We start from the raw sequence: 20,985 nt of genomic DNA on the forward strand, positions 1-20,985 counted from the left end.
GCTCACAAATGTCCTTCACAGAAACCTGACTGTGGACAGACGAGCAGGAAATGGTCAAGGTGAGAGGCGGAGTGGAGGGTGGCAGCGAAGGGACAAGGGCAGCAGAGGGTGACATGGCTGAAGAAGCTGCACCAGGAGGAGGGGGCTTTGACTTTTGTGTGCTGCTTATTCTCGTGTTGTTCCCATTATCTTTTGTGATGGGGGATCAGGTGCCTTATCAAAACAGTTGTCCCTAGGTGGGTGTTGGACTTCTCATGACCCAGAATCTTGTGGCACAGGTTACAAATGGCATCGCTGTTATCAGAGGCAGACACACAAAAAATTGCCACACTGGTGAGCTTTGGGATGACGACATTCTGGTGGCGGTGGTGGTAACAGCAGAAGTTGGTGGGTGTGTTGGCTGGCTGACCCCAGGTGCCAATACATGCTGTGTGGCAGTGCCACTAGCTCCCTGCTCATCTCCTCTTCCTCTCTGTCCCCACATCTGAACTGTCCCCCTCTTCTTCTTCTCTTCCTGTGGGCACTAACGTGACATCCATGGACACATCGTTATCATCAACTGCTTCACTTGTATCTTCATTGCTGCCATGTGCATCTAGCAAGAAATAAAAGAAACACGGGAGAAGAACACTGATGGCCAAAACATTTCCCACACTCAGTGCAGCAATAGAGCTTCTCCCAGTGATGAGAGAGGGATAAGCGGAACTGAGCAAGCCTGTTATTGGCTACTGAACCCCCCCCCCCCCCAGCCTGCTTTGCTGGGGAGATGGAGAGCTGCACACTGTGGCCACTTCAGGTTCACTGGAGGCAAAGCTATCACCGACCCTTACTTATCACCTGTGTGAGTTCTCTTATGTCTGAAAAGCTGTGCTTTCCATACAAAGCATTTCCCACACTCAGCACATGAATATGGCTTCTCACCAGTGTGAGATCTTTCATGTATGACAAGGTCTGATTTCTGTACAAAACATTTCCCACACTCAGAACATGTATAGGGCTTCTCACCAGTGTGAGATCGCTCATGTCTGACACGGTCCGATTTATGTGCAAAGCATTTCCCACACTCAGCACATGAATAGGGCTTCTCACCAGTGTGAGCTCTTTCATGAGTGGCTAGCTGTGATTTATATGCAAAACGTTTCCCACACTCAGCACACGAAAATGCCTTCTCACCAGTGTGAGATCTATCATGACTGGCTAGCTGTGATTTATATGCAAAACATTTCCCACACTCAGCACATGAATATGCCTTCTCACCAGTGTGAGATCTTTCATGACTGGCTAGCTGTGATTTATATGCAAAACATTTCCCACACTCAGCACATGAATATGCCTCCTCACCAGTGTGAGATCTCTCATGACTGGCTAGTTGTGATTTCCATACAAAACATTTCCCACACTCAGCACATGAATACAGCTTCTCACCAGTGTGAGATCTCTTATGTTTGACAAGGTGTGATTTATGTGCAAAACATTCCCCACACTCAGCACACAAATATGGCCTCTCACCAGTGTGGGATCTCTCGTGTACAGCAAGATTTGATTTCTGTACAAAACATTTCCCACACTCAGCACAGAAATATGACTTCTCACCCGTGTGAGATCTCTCATGTTTAACAAAGTTCATTTTTTTTATAAAACATTCCCCACACTCAGCACATGAATAGGACTTCTCAGTGTGAGATCTCTCATGCATGACTAGTTTTGATCTGTATACAAAACATTTCCCACACTTAGCACATGAAAAGGGCTTCTCACCAGTGTGAGTTTTCTTGTGCATAACAAGGTTTGATTGATGCACAAAACATTTCCCACATTCAGCACATGAATAGGGTTTCTGCCCAGTGTGAGATATCTCATGTTTGACAAGCAGTGATTTCCATACAAAACATTTCCCACACTCAGAACATGAATAGGGCTTCTCTCCAGTGTGAAATTTCTCATGTGTGACAAGCTGTGATTTCCAGCCAAAACATTTCCCACACATGGAACAGGAATAGGGCTTCTCACCAGTGTGAGATCTCTGATGTCCAACAAGCTGTGATTTCTGTACAAAACATTTCCCACACTCAGCACAAGAATAGGGCTTCTCACCAGTGTGAAATCTCTCATGTGTGACAAGCTCTGATTTATGCCGAAAACATTTCCCACACTCAGCACATGAATAAGGCTTCTCACCTGTGTGAATTCTCCCATGTACGACAAGGTCTGAATTATGTGCAAAGCATCTCCCACACACTGCACATGGATAGGGCTTCTCGCCAGTGTGAGATCTCTCATGTCTGACAAGATGCGATTTCTGAACAAAATATTTCCCACACTCAATACATAAATAGGGCTTCTCCCCAGTGTGAGTTCTCTCATGTATGACAAGCTGTGATTTCCCCACAAAACATTTCCCACAGGTGAAACAGAAATAAGACCCTCCAGCAGGGGGAGAGCTGTGCTGGGTATGAGGCCCCTCAGGGTAAGACAGGTGAGGGGAGTCTGGGGGGATATTTGGGGTCACCAGGATATCTGCAGGAGACTCTTGTCCAGTGACATCATCATCCGTTGTAGAGTCTGTGGATACAGAGAGACGAGTCTCTGAGAGGTTCCTGATGCCGGGACTCCGCGCTGCAAATAGAGAAACATCATCACTTCCTGTTAGAGAATTCTGAGGGGAGGAGCAATTATCATTAGGGAGGGTCAGTGAGCTGCTGATAATTCCAAGTTGGTGCAAAACTTATGCAGATAGAAAATTGACCATATGCAGCAGCTGCATTATTCTGCATATGATTAGCATACAATTTGCACCATCTCAGAGTTGTTTGCATGTCACTGACCCTCCCTACAGCTATAGCATTGGGGGGAAGGTGTATTTGATTATGTAGCAACCTATGAAAAGTATATTTATAGGCATCCCTTATAAAAAAAAATCCATTAAATATTTGGTGTTTTATTTCTACTATTCTTTTCTATTATACAGCCTGTATAAGAACTCCACTAAAACAGCAATAGGAACTCCACTAAAAACTGCAAAATGCACACAAATGGACTTTACCTCCAGGTACAGGCAGGTCTTACACTGATCGATAAATTATGTGCTGACACGCCTCCTAATTTCCATCAGAATAGCTATTTTTGGTAAAATTACTGCAAAATACTTCGTATTTTACCACATGAGGTAAAACATACTAAAAATAATCTCCTGCACCTTAACTTCATTAAATACAAACTTTAATAATGAGGAACTACATACATATGCATGCATTCACCTACAAAAATCAGCTCAATTATGTCAGTGCTAACGCTCCAAAACACACATCCAACCACACTCAACGATCAACCGTCACAGAATCGCCCACACCGCAAAGTCCTGCTTCTTTAGGGTTGTTGTGATGATTACTGTCGTAAAGCTTCCACTGTAACTCTAATTGTTGCTGATGCAAAAAAAAAAAAAAAAGAAGTAAAATTATGTACTAAAAATCACAGTTCTTAATTCGTCCAGTGCAATTTTGCATCCATATGACCGTTCAGTTAGGGCTCTGATTGCCGTTACATCTTTTATGATGGTTACTCACAGTTCACTGTCTGCGCTTCATAAAGCGGTTATCCTTTTTGTACGGCGATATCCACTGGCCTTTCCTCTCACACATGACGAGAACAGAGGCGCCAAAAGAATAAAAACAGTACTTAAAAGGTTTAAAAAATGCTTAGGAGGCAGTGGTGGACTTACCTCCTGCCAGCAGACACAACAAGTTGTGTATTTGGAACAAATTAAATTTATTGGTACACTCCGGAGGGTAGTCGCAACCTTTCCTCTCACACAGGTCTCATCTCCCCCCCCCCCCCTCCAGCCCTCACAGCCTGCCTTTCCTCTCACACAGGTCTCTGCTCTACGCCCCTCTTCCTCCAGCCCTCACAGCCTACCTTTCCTCTCACACAGGTCTCATCTCCCCCCCTCCAGCCCTCACAGCCTGCCTTTCCTCTCACACAGGTCTCATCTCCCCCCCCCCCCTCTCCATCCCTCACAGCCTGCCTTTCCTCTCACACTGGCCTTTCCTCTCACACAGGTCTCTGCTCTCCCCCTCTTCCTCCAGCCCTCACAGCCTACCTTTCCTCTGACACAGGTCTCATCCCCCCCTCCAGCCCTCACAGCCTGCCTTTCCTCTCACACAGGTCTCTGCTCTACCCCCTCTTCCTCCAGCCCTCACAGCCTACCTTTCCTCTCACACAGGTCTCTGCTCTCCCCCTCTTCCTCCAGCCCTCACAGCCTACCTTTCCTCTCACACAGGTCTCTGCTCTCCCCCTCTTCCTCCAACCCTCACAGCCTACCTTTCCTCTCACACTGGCCTTTCCTCTCACACAGGTCTCCGCTCTCCCCCTCTTCCTCCAGCCCTCACAGACTGCCTTTCCTCTAACACAGGTCTCTGCAACCCCCCCTCCAGCCCTCACAGCCTACCTTTTCTCTCACACAGGTCTCTGCTCTCCCCCTCTTCCTCCAGCCCTCACAGCCTACCTTTCCTCTCACACAGGTCTCTGCTCTCCTCCTCTTCCTCCAGCCCTCACAGACTGCCTTTCCTCTCACACTGGCCTTTCCTCTCACACATGTCTCTGCTCTCCCCTCTCCCTCTTCCTCCAGCCCTCACAGCCTGCCTTTTCTCTCACACAGGTCTCTGCTCTCCCCTCCCCCTTTTCCTCCAGCCCTCACAGCCTGCCTTTCCTCTCACACTGGCCTTTCCTCTCACACAGGCCTTTGCTCCCCCCTCCTCCTCCAGCCCCTACAGCCTGCTTTTCCTCTCACAAAGGTCTCATCTCCCCCCCTCTTCCTCCAGCCCCCACATCCTGTCTTACCTCTCACAATGGCCTTTCCTCTCACACTGGTCTCTGCACTCCCCTCCCCTCTTCCTCCAGCCCTCACAGCCTGCCTTTCCTCTCATACTGGCCCTTCCTCTCACACAGGTCTCTGCTCTCCCCTCCCCCTCCAGCCATGGCAGCCTGCCTTTCCTCTCACACTGGCCTTTCCTCTCACACTGGCCATTCCTCTCACACAGGTCTCACCCCCCCTTCCTCCAGCCCTCGCAGCCTGCCTTTCCACTCACGCTGGCCTTTCCTCTCACACAGGTCTCTGCTTTCCCTCCAGCCCTCACAGCCTGCCTTTCCTCACATACAGGTCTCTGCTCTCCCCTCCCCTCCCCCTCTTCCTCCAGCCCTCACAGCCTGCCTTTCCTCTCACACAGGTCTCTGCTCTCCCTCCAGCCCTTACAGCCTGCCTTTCCTCACATACAGGTCTCTGCTCTCCCCTCCCCTCCCCCTCTTCCTCCAGCCCTAACAGCCTGCCTTTCCTCTCACACTGGCCTTTCCTCTCACACAGGTCTCTGCTCTCCCCTCCCCCTCTTCCTCCAGCCCTCACAGCCTGCCTTTCCTCACATACAGGTCTCTGCTCTCCCCTCCCCTCCCCCTCTTTATTCCCCTCCCCCTCTTCCTCCAGCCCTCACAGCCTGCCTTTCCTCTCACACAGGCCTTTCATCCCATTCAGCGCAGTGGTGACCACATTGTAGTTACACTTTCCTCTTATGGTATGGTCTGTGAATAGACCAATGGGGGAGCATTGGAACCAAATTCGTAGATGCTTTAGCTCAAGCTGTACTTAGTATATCTAGTGGCTCCCGCTCTCCTCTCTGCCCACCACACCTATTGCGCCCATCCATGTGGGCACCCAGAGCACCCGGATATCATAGCACCCTGAGCTCTAGTTATACAGCTAGCTATGATGGAGAACCTTGGATGTAAGCTATGCTTAGTTTAGCTAGAGCTGGCAACGGGAGTGCAGAGATCTCCAATCAAGCTGATTAGAGGCAGTGGCACTTCTAAGAGGATATAGATCTGTCAGAGGCTGACGCTCACGGCGTATAACTGGACCCTAATTACAGTGACATAAGCAGTCCCATAAACATCAAACTTCATATATGAAAGTGCCTTTTAAAAGTTGCAGCACAGTTCATATGTCTCAAAATCCAGCCTTCACATTCACTGAGGAAAACAAATTGTGCTGTATCAGCTATCCCCATATTCCAAACACTTGTCCCAAGAATGGACACTATGGACAGGGAAGCCTTCACCACACCCCAGTGAGATGCACTCACCGTGTGCTAATACCTGCTGGTAGGTCTATTGGGGCCTTGGGACCGTTACCGGGTCGTCCCCCATCACTCTGGCAGTTATTCACAGTCTTCCTCTATATGTAGACTTGTCTTTAGAATATAAACCTCAATATAAAAAGCTCCTGATTGAAGCTTCTGATAAATCACGATTGACGAAACATGTAAGGCGGGGCCTGGACGCGGAAGAGACTGACGCACATACACGTGGGCGGCGGTGCAATCCCGGACGGAGAACACGGACACCGAGCGCGCGGCCGTGACAGCTGATCCCTCGGGTTACGCCTATGCTAGCCGGCCAGCTTAACGGGGGATAACCCGTAGGACAAAACTCTATGCCTTGATGTCATCTTGCAAATTTGTAAGTGCAATATAATTTTACATTTTTATTAAAGAGACGGTATCACACTATTTTGAGGCCTTCTTTATATTGAGGTTGATATTCTAAAGACAAGTCTACATACAGAGGAAGACTGTGAATAACTGCCAGAGTGGTGGGGGACGACCCGGTAACGGTCCCAAGGCTCCAGTAGACCTATCAGCAGGTCTTAGCACACGGTGAGTGCATCTCACTGGGGTGTGGTGAAGGCTTCCCTATCCATAGTGTCCACTCTTGGGACAAGTGTTTGGAATATGGGGATAGCTGATACAGCAGAATTGTTTTTCCTCAGTGAATGTGAAGGCTGGATTTTGAGACATATGAACTGTGCTGCAACTTTTAAAAGGAACCTTCATATATGAAGTTTAATGTTTATGGGACTGCTTATGTCACTGTAATTAGGGTCTGGTTATACACCGTGAGCGTCAGCCTCTGACAGATCTATATGTGTTGTGTTTTACAGAGGGGACGAACTGGTGATTATCAGTGTTACGCTATCTAGCATTTCAGCGCAAAGTGTGTGCAATATAGATTTTAACCTCTAAGAGGATATTGGCGTGGCACTTCTCAGAGGATATTGGCATGGGAACATTGTTTTAAAGGTACAGGTAAACATTCATGGTTAATTAAGAATAATAAAGGACTTTTCTCATTGTGTTTTTAATTCAATTAACCTTTTATGGAAATGGGTAAGGAGTACTATGTACCCCTATACTCATGTCTTCTGGGAGGCATCCAGGGGTCTCCTTCTTAAAGAAGAAGCTCACAATTAAATCCTGAAATAGTCATAGTCTAATGTCCTACCATATTATTATTATGTATTTATATAGCACTGACATCTTCTGCAGCACTTTACAGAGTACATAGTCATGTCACTGACTGTCCTCAGAGGAGCTCACACTCTAATCCTACCATAGTCATAGTCTAATGTCCTACCATATTATTATTATGTATTTATATAGCACTGACATCTTCTGCAGCACATTACAGAGTACATAGTCATGTCACTGACTGTCCTCAGAGGAGCTCACACTCTAATCCTACCATAGTCATAGTCTAATGTCCTACCATATTATTATTATGTATTTATATAGCACTGACATCTCCTGCAGCACATTACAGAGTACATAGTCATGTCACTGACTGTCCTCAGAGGAGCTCACACTCTAATCCTACCATAGTCATAGTCTAATGTCCTACCATATTATTATTATGTATTTATATAGCACTGACATCTTCTGCAGCACATTACAGAGTACATAGTCATGTCACTGACTGTCCTCAGAGGAGCTCACACTCTAATCCTACCATAGTCATAGTCTAATGTCCTACCATATTATTATTATGTATTTATATAGCACTGACATCTCCTGCAGCACATTACAGAGTACATAGTCATGTCACTGACTGTCCTCAGAGGAGCTCACACTCTAATCCTGCCATAGTCATAGTGTAATGTCCTACCATATTATTATTATGTCTTTATATAGCACTGACATATTCTGCAGCACATTACAGAGTACATAGTCATGTCACTGACTGTCCTCAGAGGAGCTCACACTCTAATCCTACCATAGTCATAGTCTAATGTCATACCATATTATTATTATGTATTTATATAGCACTGACATCTTCTGCAGCACATTACAGAGTACATAGTCATGTCACTGACTGTCCTCAGAGGAGCTCACACTCTAATCCTACCATAGTCATAGTCTAATGTCCTACCATATTATTATTATGTCTTTATATAGCACCGGAATCTTCTGCAGCACATTACAGAGTACATAGTCATGTCACTGACTGTCCTCAGAGGAGCTCACAATCTAATCCTGCCATAGTCAAAGTCTAATGTCCTATATTATTATTATATTGTGCGAAGCGGAGAGAGACCTTTAAGGAGTCCACCCCTCCTATTCTTTAAAAATCCTGGGTTTTCCCCTCATACCAGCAATAACATACACATTCATCCTATATATACAGCTGATTACCCACCTGTTCTACCCTCTGTAACATTGTCCTCCTCTTTACTTGTCCTCCTCATGTCACCCTCTTCCATAGTCTGCTGATCACTCCTCACATATGTCTCCTCTTCTTCCTCTTTACTTGTCCTCATCATGTCACCCTCCTCCATAGACTGCTGATCACTCCTCACATATGTCTCTTCTTCTTCCTCTTTACTTGTCCTCCTCATGTCTCCCTCCTCCATAGGCTGCTGATCACTCCTCACATACGTCTCTTCTTCTTCCTCTTTACTTGTCCTCATCATGTCACCCTCCTCCATAGACTGCTGATCACTCCTCACATATGTCTCTTCTTCTTCCTCTTTGCATGTCCTCATCATGTCACCCTTCTCCATAAACTGCTGATCACTCCTCACATACGTCTCTTCTTCTTCCTCTTTACTTGTCCTCCTCATGTCACCCTCTTCCATAGTCTGCTGATCACTCCTCACATACGTCTCTTCTTCTTCCTCTTTACTTGTCCTCATCATGTCACCCTCCTCCATAGACTGCTGATCACTCCTCACATATGTCTCTTCTTCTTCCTCTTTACTTGTCCTCATCATGTCACTCTCCTCCATAGACTGCTGATCATTCCTCACATATGTTTCTTCTTGTTCCTCTTTACTTGTCCTCATCATGTCACCCTCCTCCATAGACTGCTGATCACTCCTCACATATGTCTCTTCTTCTTCCTCTTTACTTGTCCTCATCATGTCACTCTCCTCCATAGACTGCTGATCATTCCTCACATATGTCTCTTCTTCTTCCTCTTTACATGTCCTCATCATGTCACCCTTCTCCATAGACTGCTGATCACTCCTCACATATGTCTCTTCTTCCTTTTTACTCGTCCTCATCATGTCACCCTCCTCCATAGACTGCTGATCACTCCGCGCATATGTTTCGTCTTCTTCCTCTTTACTTGTCCTCATCATGTCACCCTCCTCCATAGACTGCTGATCACTCCTCACATATGTCTCTTCTTCCTCTTTACTTGTCCTCCTCATGTCTCCCTCCTCCATAGACTGCTGATCACTCCTCACATACGTCTCTTCTTCTTCCTCTTTACTTGTCCTCATCATGTCACCCTCCACCATAGACTGCTGATCACTCCTCACATACGTCTCCTCTTCTTCCTCTTTACTTGTCCTCATCATGTCTCCCTCCTCCATAGACTGCTGATCACTCCTCACATAAGACTCTTCTTCTTTCTCTTTACTCGTCCTCATCATGTCTCCCTCCTCCATAGACTGCTGATCACTCCTCACATACGTCTCTTCTTCTTCCTCTTTACATGTCCTCCTCATGTCACCCTCCTCCATAGACTGCTGATCACTCCTCACATATGTCTCTTCTTCTTCCTCTTTACTTGTCCTCCTCATGTCACCCTCCCCCATAGACTGCTGATCACTCCTCACATACGTCTCTTCTTCTTCCTCTTTACATGTCCCAATCATGTCACCCTCCTCCATAGACTGCTGATCACTCCTCACATATGTCTCTTCTTCTTCCTCTTTACTTGTCCTCCTCATGTCTCCCTCCTCCATAGGCTGCTGATCACTCCTCACATACGTCTCTTCTTCTTCCTCTTTACTTGTCCTCATCATGTCACCCTCCTCCATAGACTGCTGATCACTCCTCACATATGTCTCTTCTTCTTCCTCTTTGCATGTCCTCATCATGTCACCCTTCTCCATAAACTGCTGATCACTCCTCACATACGTCTCTTCTTCTTCCTCTTTACTTGTCCTCCTCATGTCACCCTCTTCCATAGTCTGCTGATCACTCCTCACATACGTCTCTTCTTCTTCCTCTTTACTTGTCCTCATCATGTCACCCTCCTCCATAGACTGCTGATCACTCCTCACATATGTCTCTTCTTCTTCCTCTTTACTTGTCCTCATCATGTCACTCTCCTCCATAGACTGCTGATCATTCCTCACATATGTTTCTTCTTGTTCCTCTTTACTTGTCCTCATCATGTCACCCTCCTCCATAGACTGCTGATCACTCCTCACATATGTCTCTTCTTCTTCCTCTTTACTTGTCCTCATCATGTCACTCTCCTCCATAGACTGCTGATCATTCCTCACATATGTCTCTTCTTCTTCCTCTTTACATGTCCTCATCATGTCACCCTTCTCCATAGACTGCTGATCACTCCTCACATATGTCTCTTCTTCCTTTTTACTCGTCCTCATCATGTCACCCTCCTCCATAGACTGCTGATCACTCCGCGCATATGTTTCGTCTTCTTCCTCTTTACTTGTCCTCATCATGTCACCCTCCTCCATAGACTGCTGATCACTCCTCACATATGTCTCTTCTTCCTCTTTACTTGTCCTCCTCATGTCTCCCTCCTCCATAGACTGCTGATCACTCCTCACATACGTCTCTTCTTCTTCCTCTTTACTTGTCCTCATCATGTCACCCTCCACCATAGACTGCTGATCACTCCTCACATACGTCTCCTCTTCTTCCTCTTTACTTGTCCTCATCATGTCTCCCTCCTCCATAGACTGCTGATCACTCCTCACATAAGACTCTTCTTCTTTCTCTTTACTCGTCCTCATCATGTCTCCCTCCTCCATAGACTGCTGATCACTCCTCACATACGTCTCTTCTTCTTCCTCTTTACATGTCCTCCTCATGTCACCCTCCTCCATAGACTGCTGATCACTCCTCACATATGTCTCTTCTTCTTCCTCTTTACTTGTCCTCCTCATGTCACCCTCCCCCATAGACTGCTGATCACTCCTCACATACGTCTCTTCTTCTTCCTCTTTACATGTCCCAATCATGTCACCCTCCTCCATAGACTGCTGATCACTCCTCACATATGTCTCTTCTTCTTCCTCTTTACATGTCCTCATCATGTCACCCTCCTCCATAGACTGCTGATCACTCCTCACATACGTCTCTTCTTCTTCCTCTTTACATGTCCCAATCATGTCACCCTCCTCCATAGACTGCTGATCACTCCTCACATACGTCTCTTCTTCTTCCTCTTTACTTGTCCTCATCATGTCACCCTCCTCCATAGACTGCTGATCACTCCTCACATACGTCTCTTCTTCTTCCTCTTTAACCACAGCACTTACGTGTGTCAGTTCTCCATCCTAAGTGCACATAAAGAAAGGGGAAAAAATGATGAAGACATATAGGAGCATATACAGAATACAATACACAGTTTGGAGTCTCTGGGGACCCCAATTCTACCTACCTGATAATGTTGAGTGATGGGGGATCTAGGTGGGCAATCCTGGTAATAAAGAGGACCTGTACATCTCTCTGATGGGTTTCTGTTACTGGATCCATCTGTAGGAAACACACACACTGACTGAATACATTGTCTCTATGTGATTATCAGATGATGGGGGATCTAGGTGGACAATCCTGGGAATAAAGAGGACCTGTACATCTCTCTGGTGGGTTTCTGTTACTGGATATATCTGTAGGAAACACACACTGACTGAATACATTGTCTCTATGTGATTATCAGATGATGGGGGATCTAGGTGGACAATCCTGGGAATAAAGAGGACCTGTACATCTCTCTGTTGGGTTTCTGTTACTGGATACATCTGCAGGAAACACACACACTGACTGAATACATTGTCTCTATGTGATTATCAGATGATGGGGGATCTAGGTGGACAATCCTGGGAATAAAGAGGACCTGTACATCTCTCTGGTGGGTTTCTGTTACTGGATACATCTGTAGGAAACACACACACTGACTGAATACATTGTCTCTATGTGATTATCAGATGATGGGGGATCTAGGTGGGCAATCCTGGGAATAAAGTGGACCTGTACATCTCTCTGGTGGGTTTCTGTTACTGGATACATCTGTAGGAAACACACACACACTGACTGAATACATTGTCTCTATGTGATTATCAGATGATGGGGGATCTAGGTGGACAATCCTGGGAATAAAGAGGACCTGTACATCTCTCTGCTGGGCTTCTGTTACTGGATACATCTGTAGGAAACACACACACTGACTGAATACATTGTCTCTATGTGATTATCAGATGATGGGGATCTAGGTGGGCAATCCTGGGAATAAAGAGGACCTGTATATCTCTCTGGTGGGTTTCTGTTACTGGAAACATCTGTAGGAAACACACACACTGACTGACTACATTGTCTCTATGTGATTATCAGATGATGGGGGATCTAGGTGGGCAATCCTGGGAATAAAGAGGACCTGTACATCTCTCTGGTGGGTTTCTGTTACTGGATACATCTGTAGGAAACACACACACTGACTGAATACATTGTCTCTATGTGATTATCAGATGATGGGGGATCTAGGTGGGCAATCCTGGGAATAAAGAGGACCTGTACATCTCTCTGGTGGGTTTCTGTTACTGGATACATCTGTAGGAAACACACACACTGACTGAATACATTGTCTCTATGTGATTATCAGATGATGGGGGATCTAGGTGGACAATCCTGGGAATAAAGAGGACCTGTACATCTCTCTGCTGGGCTTCTGTTACTGGATACATCTGTAGGAAACACACACACTGACTGAATACATTGTCTCTATGTGATTATCAGATGATGGGGGATCTAGGTGGGCAATCCTGGGAATAAAGAGGACCTGTACATCTCTCTGGTGGGTTTCTGTTACTGGATACATCTGTAGGAAACACACACACTGACTGAATACATTGTCTCTATGTGATTATCAGATGATGGAGGATCTAGGTGGACAATCTTGGGAATAAAGAGGACCTGTACATCTCTCTGGTGGGTTTCTGTTACTGGATACATCTGTAGGAAACACACACACTGACTGAATACATTGTCTCTATGTGATTATCAGATGATGGGGATCTAGGTGGGCAATCCTGGGAATAAAGAGGACCTGTATATCTCTCTGGTGGGTTTCTGTTACTGGAAACATCTGTAGGAAACACACACACTGACTGACTACATTGTCTCTATGTGATTATCAGATGATGGGGGATCTAGGTGGGCAATCCTGGGAATAAAGAGGACCTGTACATCTCTCTGGTGGGTTTCTGTTACTGGATACATCTGTAGGAAACACACACACTGACTGAATACATTGTCTCTATGTGATTATCAGATGATGGGGGATCTAGGTGGGCAATCCTGGGAATAAAGAGGACCTGTACATCTCTCTGGTGGGTTTCTGTTACTGGATACATCTGTAGGAAACACACACACTGACTGAATACATTGTCTCTATGTGATTATCAGATGATGGGGGATCTAGGTGGACAATCCTGGGAATAAAGAGGACCTGTACATCTCTCTGCTGGGCTTCTGTTACTGGATACATCTGTAGGAAACACACACACTGACTGAATACATTGTCTCTATGTGATTATCAGATGATGGGGGATCTAGGTGGGCAATCCTGGGAATAAAGAGGACCTGTACATCTCTCTGGTGGGTTTCTGTTACTGGATACATCTGTAGGAAACACACACACTGACTGAATACATTGTCTCTATGTGATTATCAGATGATGGAGGATCTAGGTGGACAATCTTGGGAATAAAGAGGACCTGTACATCTCTCTGGTGGGTTTCTGTTACTGGATATACCTGTAGGAAACACACACACTGACTGAATACATTGTCTCTATGTGATTATCAGATGATGGAGGATCTAGGTGGACAATCTTGGGAATAAAGAGGACCTGTACATGTCTCTGGTGGGTTTCTGTTACTGGATACATCTGTAGGAAACACACACACTGACTGAATACATTGTCTCTATGTGATTATCAGATGAGGGGGGATCTTCCTGTGGACAATCCCGGGAATAAAGAGGACCTGTACATCTCTCTGGTGGGTTTCTGTTACTGGATACATCTGCAGGAGACACACACACTGACTGAATACATTGTCTCTATGTGATTATCAGATGATGGGGGATCTAGGTGGACAATCCTGGGAATAAAGAGGACCTGTACATCTCTCTAGTGGGTTTCTGTTACTGGATACATCTGTAGGAAACACACACACTGTCTGAATACATTGTCTCTATGTGATTATCAGATGATGGGGGATCTAGGTGGGCAATCCTGGGAATAAAGAGGACCTGTACATCTCTCTGGTGGGTTCCTGTTACTGGATACAGCTGTAGGAAACACACACACTGACTGAATACATTGTCTCTATGTGATTATCAGATGAGGGGGGATCTTCCTGTGGACAATCCCGGGAATAAAGAGGACCTGTACATCTCTCTGGTGGGTTTCTGTTACTGGATACATCTGCAGGAGACACACACACTGACTGAATACATTGTCTCTATGTGATTATCAGATGATGGGGGATCTAGGTGGACAATCCTGGGAATAAAGAGGACCTGTACATCTCTCTGGTGGGTTTCTGTTACTGGATACATCTGTAGGAAACACACACACTGACTGAATACATTGTCTCTATGTAATTATCAGATGATGGGGGATCTAGGTGGACAATCCTGGGAATAAAGAGGACCTGTACATCTCTCTGGTGGGTTTCTGTTACTGGATACATCTGTAGGAAACACACACACTGACTGAATACATTGTCTCTATGTGATTATCAGATGATGGGGGATCTAGGTGGACAATCCTGGGAATAAAGAGGACCTGTACATCTCTCTGGTGGGTTTCTGTTACTGGAGACATCTGTAGGAAACACACACACACTGACTGAATACATTGTCTCTATGTGATTATCAGATGATGGGGGATCTAGGTGGACCCCAAGTACTGCTCTCTCCTGTACAAGAAATGAAAGTCTCCTCTTACCCAGTGATGTGAGGGGCGGCTGACTCTCCATCATGGGGTCCCTGTAGAGGTCCTGGTGTCCTATATGCTGCCCTTGGTCCATGGGGAGATAATTAGTGACAATGTGACAAGTTATGGAGGATTAGGGCTTCACAAGAGGGATGAGATATCAGAAATCCTGTGAAATATCTTCAGCTATCTTGTTATGTCCTCTGCTGCCAGTTCCAGCAATGGCTTCCCTCTACTTCCTCCCACATCACCTCTACCACCCAACTTCCTGTCTGTGCCAAACAGCACTTCCTGTCACCTGTTTAGTGAGATTGCCATCTTGTGGTCTTTATGAGAACTGCGGCCTGCTGTAATATTTTGTGAATTCTGCAAGTTTTGTTTAATTATGCTTCTGCTGATTATTAAATGCACTTCCATCTATCAGAATCCATGAAGGAAACACGGATAGTAGAAACAACGGGAACAAGCTTTGTGAAAAGCATAAATGCTAATGGTGGTCAGTGGGAAAAAGCATGTGGGATTTATGGAATTGCAGCCACATCTTGTCTGAGGGGCCTGAGCAGACGTTCTCTGAGGCAGAGCAGGGAGTAAGAGAATGCAGTAAACTACAGTGTCTTCCTTTTATTATACTGAGTGTCTTGAGGTAGCTTTTGAGCCGGAGGCTTAGATTTTGATTGCGAGATGCCTGCAGCAGGGCGGATGCCCCAGTTCTTTAGAAGCCTTAGACCTCCTTCTGTTGTTTTGATCACGTGAGTTGTACCTGATCTGGAGATCAACAATTTGGTGGGAAACCCCCATCTGTAGGGGATGTTGTTGGCTCTTAAAGCTCTCGTTATGGGTTGTAGGTTTCTTCTTGGAGCGAGTGTTGTCTGGGATACATCGGGATATATTTGAATGTCCTTAAAGGGATCAGGAAGAGAACCATTTTTCCTAACTGCCTCACGTAGCCCCTCTTTAGTTGTGAAACAGACATTTTGCAATGATATCTCTTGGAGCTGTGTTTGGTATAGTTGGAGGTCTGGGGAGCCCGTGAGCTCTATCTATCATTAATTGGTAGTCCTTCAGGTTAGGTAGAGTGGCTCTGATTAGGTCAGTTAGGTAAGGCTTAATATCATTTGGTAAAACTTGTTCGCTAACTCCTCAGCGGCGATTTCTATCTTCAGCGTCTGTAAGTTTAGTTCTGAGCCAGATGATGTCAGATCCTTGTTCTGGTGTCTACTGCTTTATTGTGCTGGATTGTCAAGTCCTCTAGGTGGTGTTCAGTGTGTGAGACTCTGTCCCCCAAATCACCAAGGGATTGTTGGAGAGAAGAAGTGATGGGGAGGATTTCAGCCATAAGTGATGTTTATAAAAGGGATCAGCATTTCTCTCATGTTAGCCTGAGTTAAGGTCCGTACACACGCCGGACTTTAGGCAACGACGGGTCCGTCGTTGCCTCCCGCTGGGTGGGCGTGCCAGCGACAGTCCGGCGTGTGTACGCTCTGTCGTCAGACTGATGCGGCTGTTTCTGAGCGATCCGCCCGGCGGATCGCTCAGCAACAGCCGTATCAGTCTGACGACAGAGCGTACACACGCCGGACTGTCGCTGGCACGCCCACCCAGCGGGAGGCAACGACGGACCCGTCGTTGCCTAAAGTCCGGCGTGTGTACGGACCTTTAGTGTGGCTTCAGAAGCAGGGAAGCATTAATGGCGTTAAGTAGGGAATTTGTGTAAGGAAGGGCTGGGCCTACCTGATCCTCATCTGTGGCAGGCTGCATGAGTCTCAGGCTGGCTTTGGCAGGACTGCGGGAGTCTGGGGAGGCAGAATCCGGTGTGGAGGACGCGGAGCAATCTTCCTGGTGAGGCGGATGCTGCAGTTCTTCAGGCGCTGGCGAGGTCTCTGCTCCCGAGGGGACGTTTTGAGTTTCACCTTGGGGAGTGGGCGGCGCCATCTTGTGGAGTGCTGCTGCTCTTGGAGAGTGAGCGGCGCCATCTTGTGGAGTGCTGCTGCTCTTGGGGAGTGAGCGGCGCCATCTTGTGGAGTGCTGCTGCTCTTGGGGAGTGAGCGGAGCCATCTTGTGGAGTGCTGCTGCTCTTGGGGAGTGAGCGGAGCCATCTTGTGGAGTGCTGCTGCTCTTGGGGAGTGAGCGGAGCCATCTTGTGGAGTGCTGCTGCTCTTGGGGAGTGGGCGGTGCCATCTTGTGGAGTGCTGCTGCTCTTGGGGAGTGGGCGGCGCCATCTTGTGGAGTGCTGCTGCTCTTGGGAAGTGAGCGGAGCCATCTTGTGGAGTGCTGCTGTTCTTGGGGAGTGAGCGGCGCCATCTTGTGGAGTGCTGCTGCTCTTGGGGAGTGGGCGGAGCCATCTTGTGGAGTGCTGCTGCTCTTGGGGAGTGAGCGGCGCCATCTTGTGGAGTGCTGCTGCTCTTGGGGAGTGGGCGGTGCCATCTTGTGGAGTGCTGCTGCTCTTGGGGAGTGGGCGGCGCCATCTTGTGGAGTGCTGCTGCTCTTGGGGGGTGAGCGGCGCCATCTTGTGGAGTGCTGCTGCTCTTGGGGAGTGAGCAGCGCCACCTTGTGGAGTGCTGCTGCTCTTGGGGAGTGGGCGGTGCCATCTTGTGGAGTGCTGCTGCTCTTGGGGAGTGAGCGGCGCCATCTTGTGGAGTGCTGCTGCTCTTGGGGAGTGAGCGGCGCCATCTTGTGGAGTGCTGCTGCTCTTAGGGAGTGAGCGGCGCCATCTTGTGGAGTGCTGCTGCTCTTGGGGAGTGAGCGGCGCCATCTTGTGGAGTGCTGCTGCTCTTGGGGGGTGAGCGGAGCCATCTTGTGGAGTGCTGCTGCTCTTGGGGGGTGAGCGGCGCCATCTTGTGGAGTGCTGCTGCTCTTGGGGAGTGAGCGGCGCCATCTTGTGGAGTGCTGCTGCTCTTAGGGAGTGAGCGGCGCCATCTTGTGGAGTGCTGCTGCTCTTGGGGAGTGAGCGGCGCCATCTTGTGGAGTGCTGCTGCTCTTGGGGAGTGAGCGGTGCCATCTTGTGGAGTGCTGCTGCTCTTGGGGGGTGAGCGGTGCCATCTTGTGGAGTGCTGCTGCTCTTGGGGAGTGAGCAGCGCCATCTTGTGGAGTGCTGCTGCTCTTGGGGGGTGAGCGGTGCCATCTTGTGGAGTGCTGCTGCTCTTAGGGAGTGAGCGGCGCCATCTTGTGGAGTGCTGCTGCTCTTGGGGGGTGAGCGGTGCCATCTTGTGGAGTGCTGCTGCTCTTGGGGAGTGAGCAGCGCCATCTTGTGGAGTGCTGCTGCTCTTGGGGGGTGAGCGGTGCCATCTTGTGGAGTGCTGCTGCTCTTGGGGGGTGGGCGGTGCCATCTTGTGGAGTGCTGCTGCTCTTGGGGGGTGGGCGGTGCCATCTTGTGGAGTGCTGCTGCTCTTGGGGGGTGAGCGGTGCCATCTTGTGGAGTGCTGCTGCTCTTGGGGGGTGAGCGGCGCCATCTTGTGGAATGCTGCTGTTCTTGGGGGGTGAGCGGTGCCATCTTGTGGAGTGCTGCTGCTCTTGGGGAGTGGGCGGCGCCATCTTGTGGAGTGCTGCTGTTCTTGGGGAGTGGGTGGCGCCATCTTGTGGAGTGCTGCTGCTCTTGGGGGGTGAGCGGTGCCATCTTGTGGAGTGCTGCTGCTCTTGGGGGGTGAGCGGTGCCATCTTGTGGAGTGCTGCTGCTCTTGGGGGGTGAGCGGTGCCATCTTGTGGAGTGCTGCTGCTCTTGGGGAGTGAGCGGCGCCATCTTGTGGAGTGCTGCTGCTCTTGCGGGAGTGGGCAGCGGAGAAGAATTCCGTTAGGGGATGGAGGAGCCCATCTTTCTCTTTCTCATCAGCTCCGTCTCCATATCTAGTGTTTCCTCTTCAGGAGGGTGAGTTTGCTGGGCTGGCATAGCGGTGGAAGTCGCGTTGTTGGTGGAAGGAAGACTGAGCAAGGGGATTAAGCATCCATTACTCACCTCCGACAGACACGCCCCCTCAAAACAAATAGTTTTATAGCGGGGGACTACTGAGGCCAGCAAAACCTCTGATGTGGCATGTCTGACACAGTGTTGGGCATACCGCTCAGGAGGTTTATATCAGACCAAAGCGGGGCAATGCGGGGGCGGTCCTATACTATATGTATGAGAGCACCTGCAGCTTGTTAGCCTCCCCAACACAGGAGCTGTAAGTGCTGAGAAGAAAAGCTGGTCCGGCACCAGTCTCAATGCTTCAGTGAAAATTTATTCCAACAGGTACAGTGAAAAAAGGCACATGGAGGTACAAAAGGACGGCCTGACAGCCGTTTCGCAGGTCTCCCCGCTTCGTCAGAGGCCACTTTTTGGCCTCTGACGAAGCGGGGAGACCTGCGAAACGGCTGTCAGGCCGTCCTTTTGTACCTCCATGTGCCTTTTTTCACTGTATCTGTTGGAATAAATTTTCACTGAAGCATTGAGACTGGTGCCGGACCTGCTTTTCTTCTCAGCAAATATATTGTGATATCTTCACTAGGTAAAGAGCACAGTCTGCTCGGTAATCAATTCCGACTGCCTATTCCAGCCCTCTTCGAGTGCCAGTCATCTTTATCCTTCATCTACTACAGGAGCTGTAAGTATCCGAGGATTTGGCCAGTATTGATGGGATGAGATGTCAGTGAAGGAGTCATTTTTTCCCAGTGGGAGTTACATGATGAATATTTTAACACTGAATTAGTGTCTCGTTTGATAGATAATAGATCAATGTTAGCGTGAAGATCTAAGCACCATTGGTTAAGAAATGTAGTTAATCTTGTTGGGTAAGCACTGGTTAGGAAGTCATACCATTGAGAAACGCCCCCCTTGAGTGGTAGACGGCTAATCATAAGATTACAAATCATTCTGGGGAAAGAGGAAGTTGTAGGACTTTATCTGTAAGAAGATGAGACATGTGCAGGTGTTTAGAGTAGTTTTGATGAGAGAGGTGGAATTGCCCTTCCAGTTGTGTGAATGATGTAAGTATACGCTGTACGGTGATGCCATTTATATGATGGATGCCTGCATCACGCCAAGCCGCTATTGGTAAGTTGGGAATAAATTGTTGGACGGTCTGTAAGGGAAGTTTAGTGGTCATCAGAACAAATGTGTGAGGAGATGACCAGTTCCCATGCCTTAGTTGTGGCCATTATTGAGGGGATGTTTGTTGTAGTGTGTGGAAGGTTCAGAGATATTAGGGATAAGTACTGTTTACAGGTAAGCCAATTATCTCTTGTTCTGTAACAACCCAGAGGTTCTGCTCTGTAATTACCCACCAGTGTCTGATGGTATCTAAGATGCAAGTATGAGCACAGGTCTCTACACAGGGTATTCCAAACCCACCTCATTGTTTAGGGATTTGTAGGAATGTAATAGCCAGTCTGTGCTTCTTATTCTTCCAGAGAAATTGGGCAGTTGTCTTATTTAGATCTAAGTAGAATTGTCTGGGGACGGGGATTTGGAATGTTCTTAAAATATATAGGATTTTTGGGAGGAGCTACATTATAAAGGTAGAATGTGAGAAAACGCGGAAAAGCCGCCGCAGGTGCTCAGAGCACGGCAGCTGTTTCCGTGTCTGACGTGGTGGTTTGCACGCATAGGCCTACATCTGTCAGTATGGCTGAACGCGGAGAAACCGCCGCGTGTCCTGAGAACAAGGCGGCTGTTTCCGCGTCTGACGCGGCAGGTTTGCACGC

General features: G+C 47.8%; 1 protein-coding gene across 1 annotated transcript; it reads right to left on the bottom strand.

Annotated features, from left to right (window-relative positions):
- Positions 1–455: 455 nt before the first annotated feature.
- On the bottom strand, positions 456–17,241 carry LOC137537312 (zinc finger protein 605-like). The gene is made up of 6 exons (XM_068259386.1): positions 17,041–17,241; positions 11,560–11,647; positions 2,120–2,487; positions 1,474–1,921; positions 838–1,365; positions 456–595 (listed from the first exon to the last, which is right to left on the bottom strand). Exons 1-6 carry the CDS (start codon positions 17,239–17,241, stop codon positions 456–458), a joined length of 1,773 nt encoding a protein of 590 aa, XP_068115487.1.
- Positions 17,242–20,985: the final 3,744 nt, after the last annotated feature.

Source organism: Hyperolius riggenbachi, chromosome 10, assembly GCF_040937935.1.
Source record: "Hyperolius riggenbachi isolate aHypRig1 chromosome 10, aHypRig1.pri, whole genome shotgun sequence".
In the NCBI taxonomy this organism is placed as follows: domain Eukaryota; kingdom Metazoa; phylum Chordata; class Amphibia; order Anura; family Hyperoliidae; genus Hyperolius; species Hyperolius riggenbachi.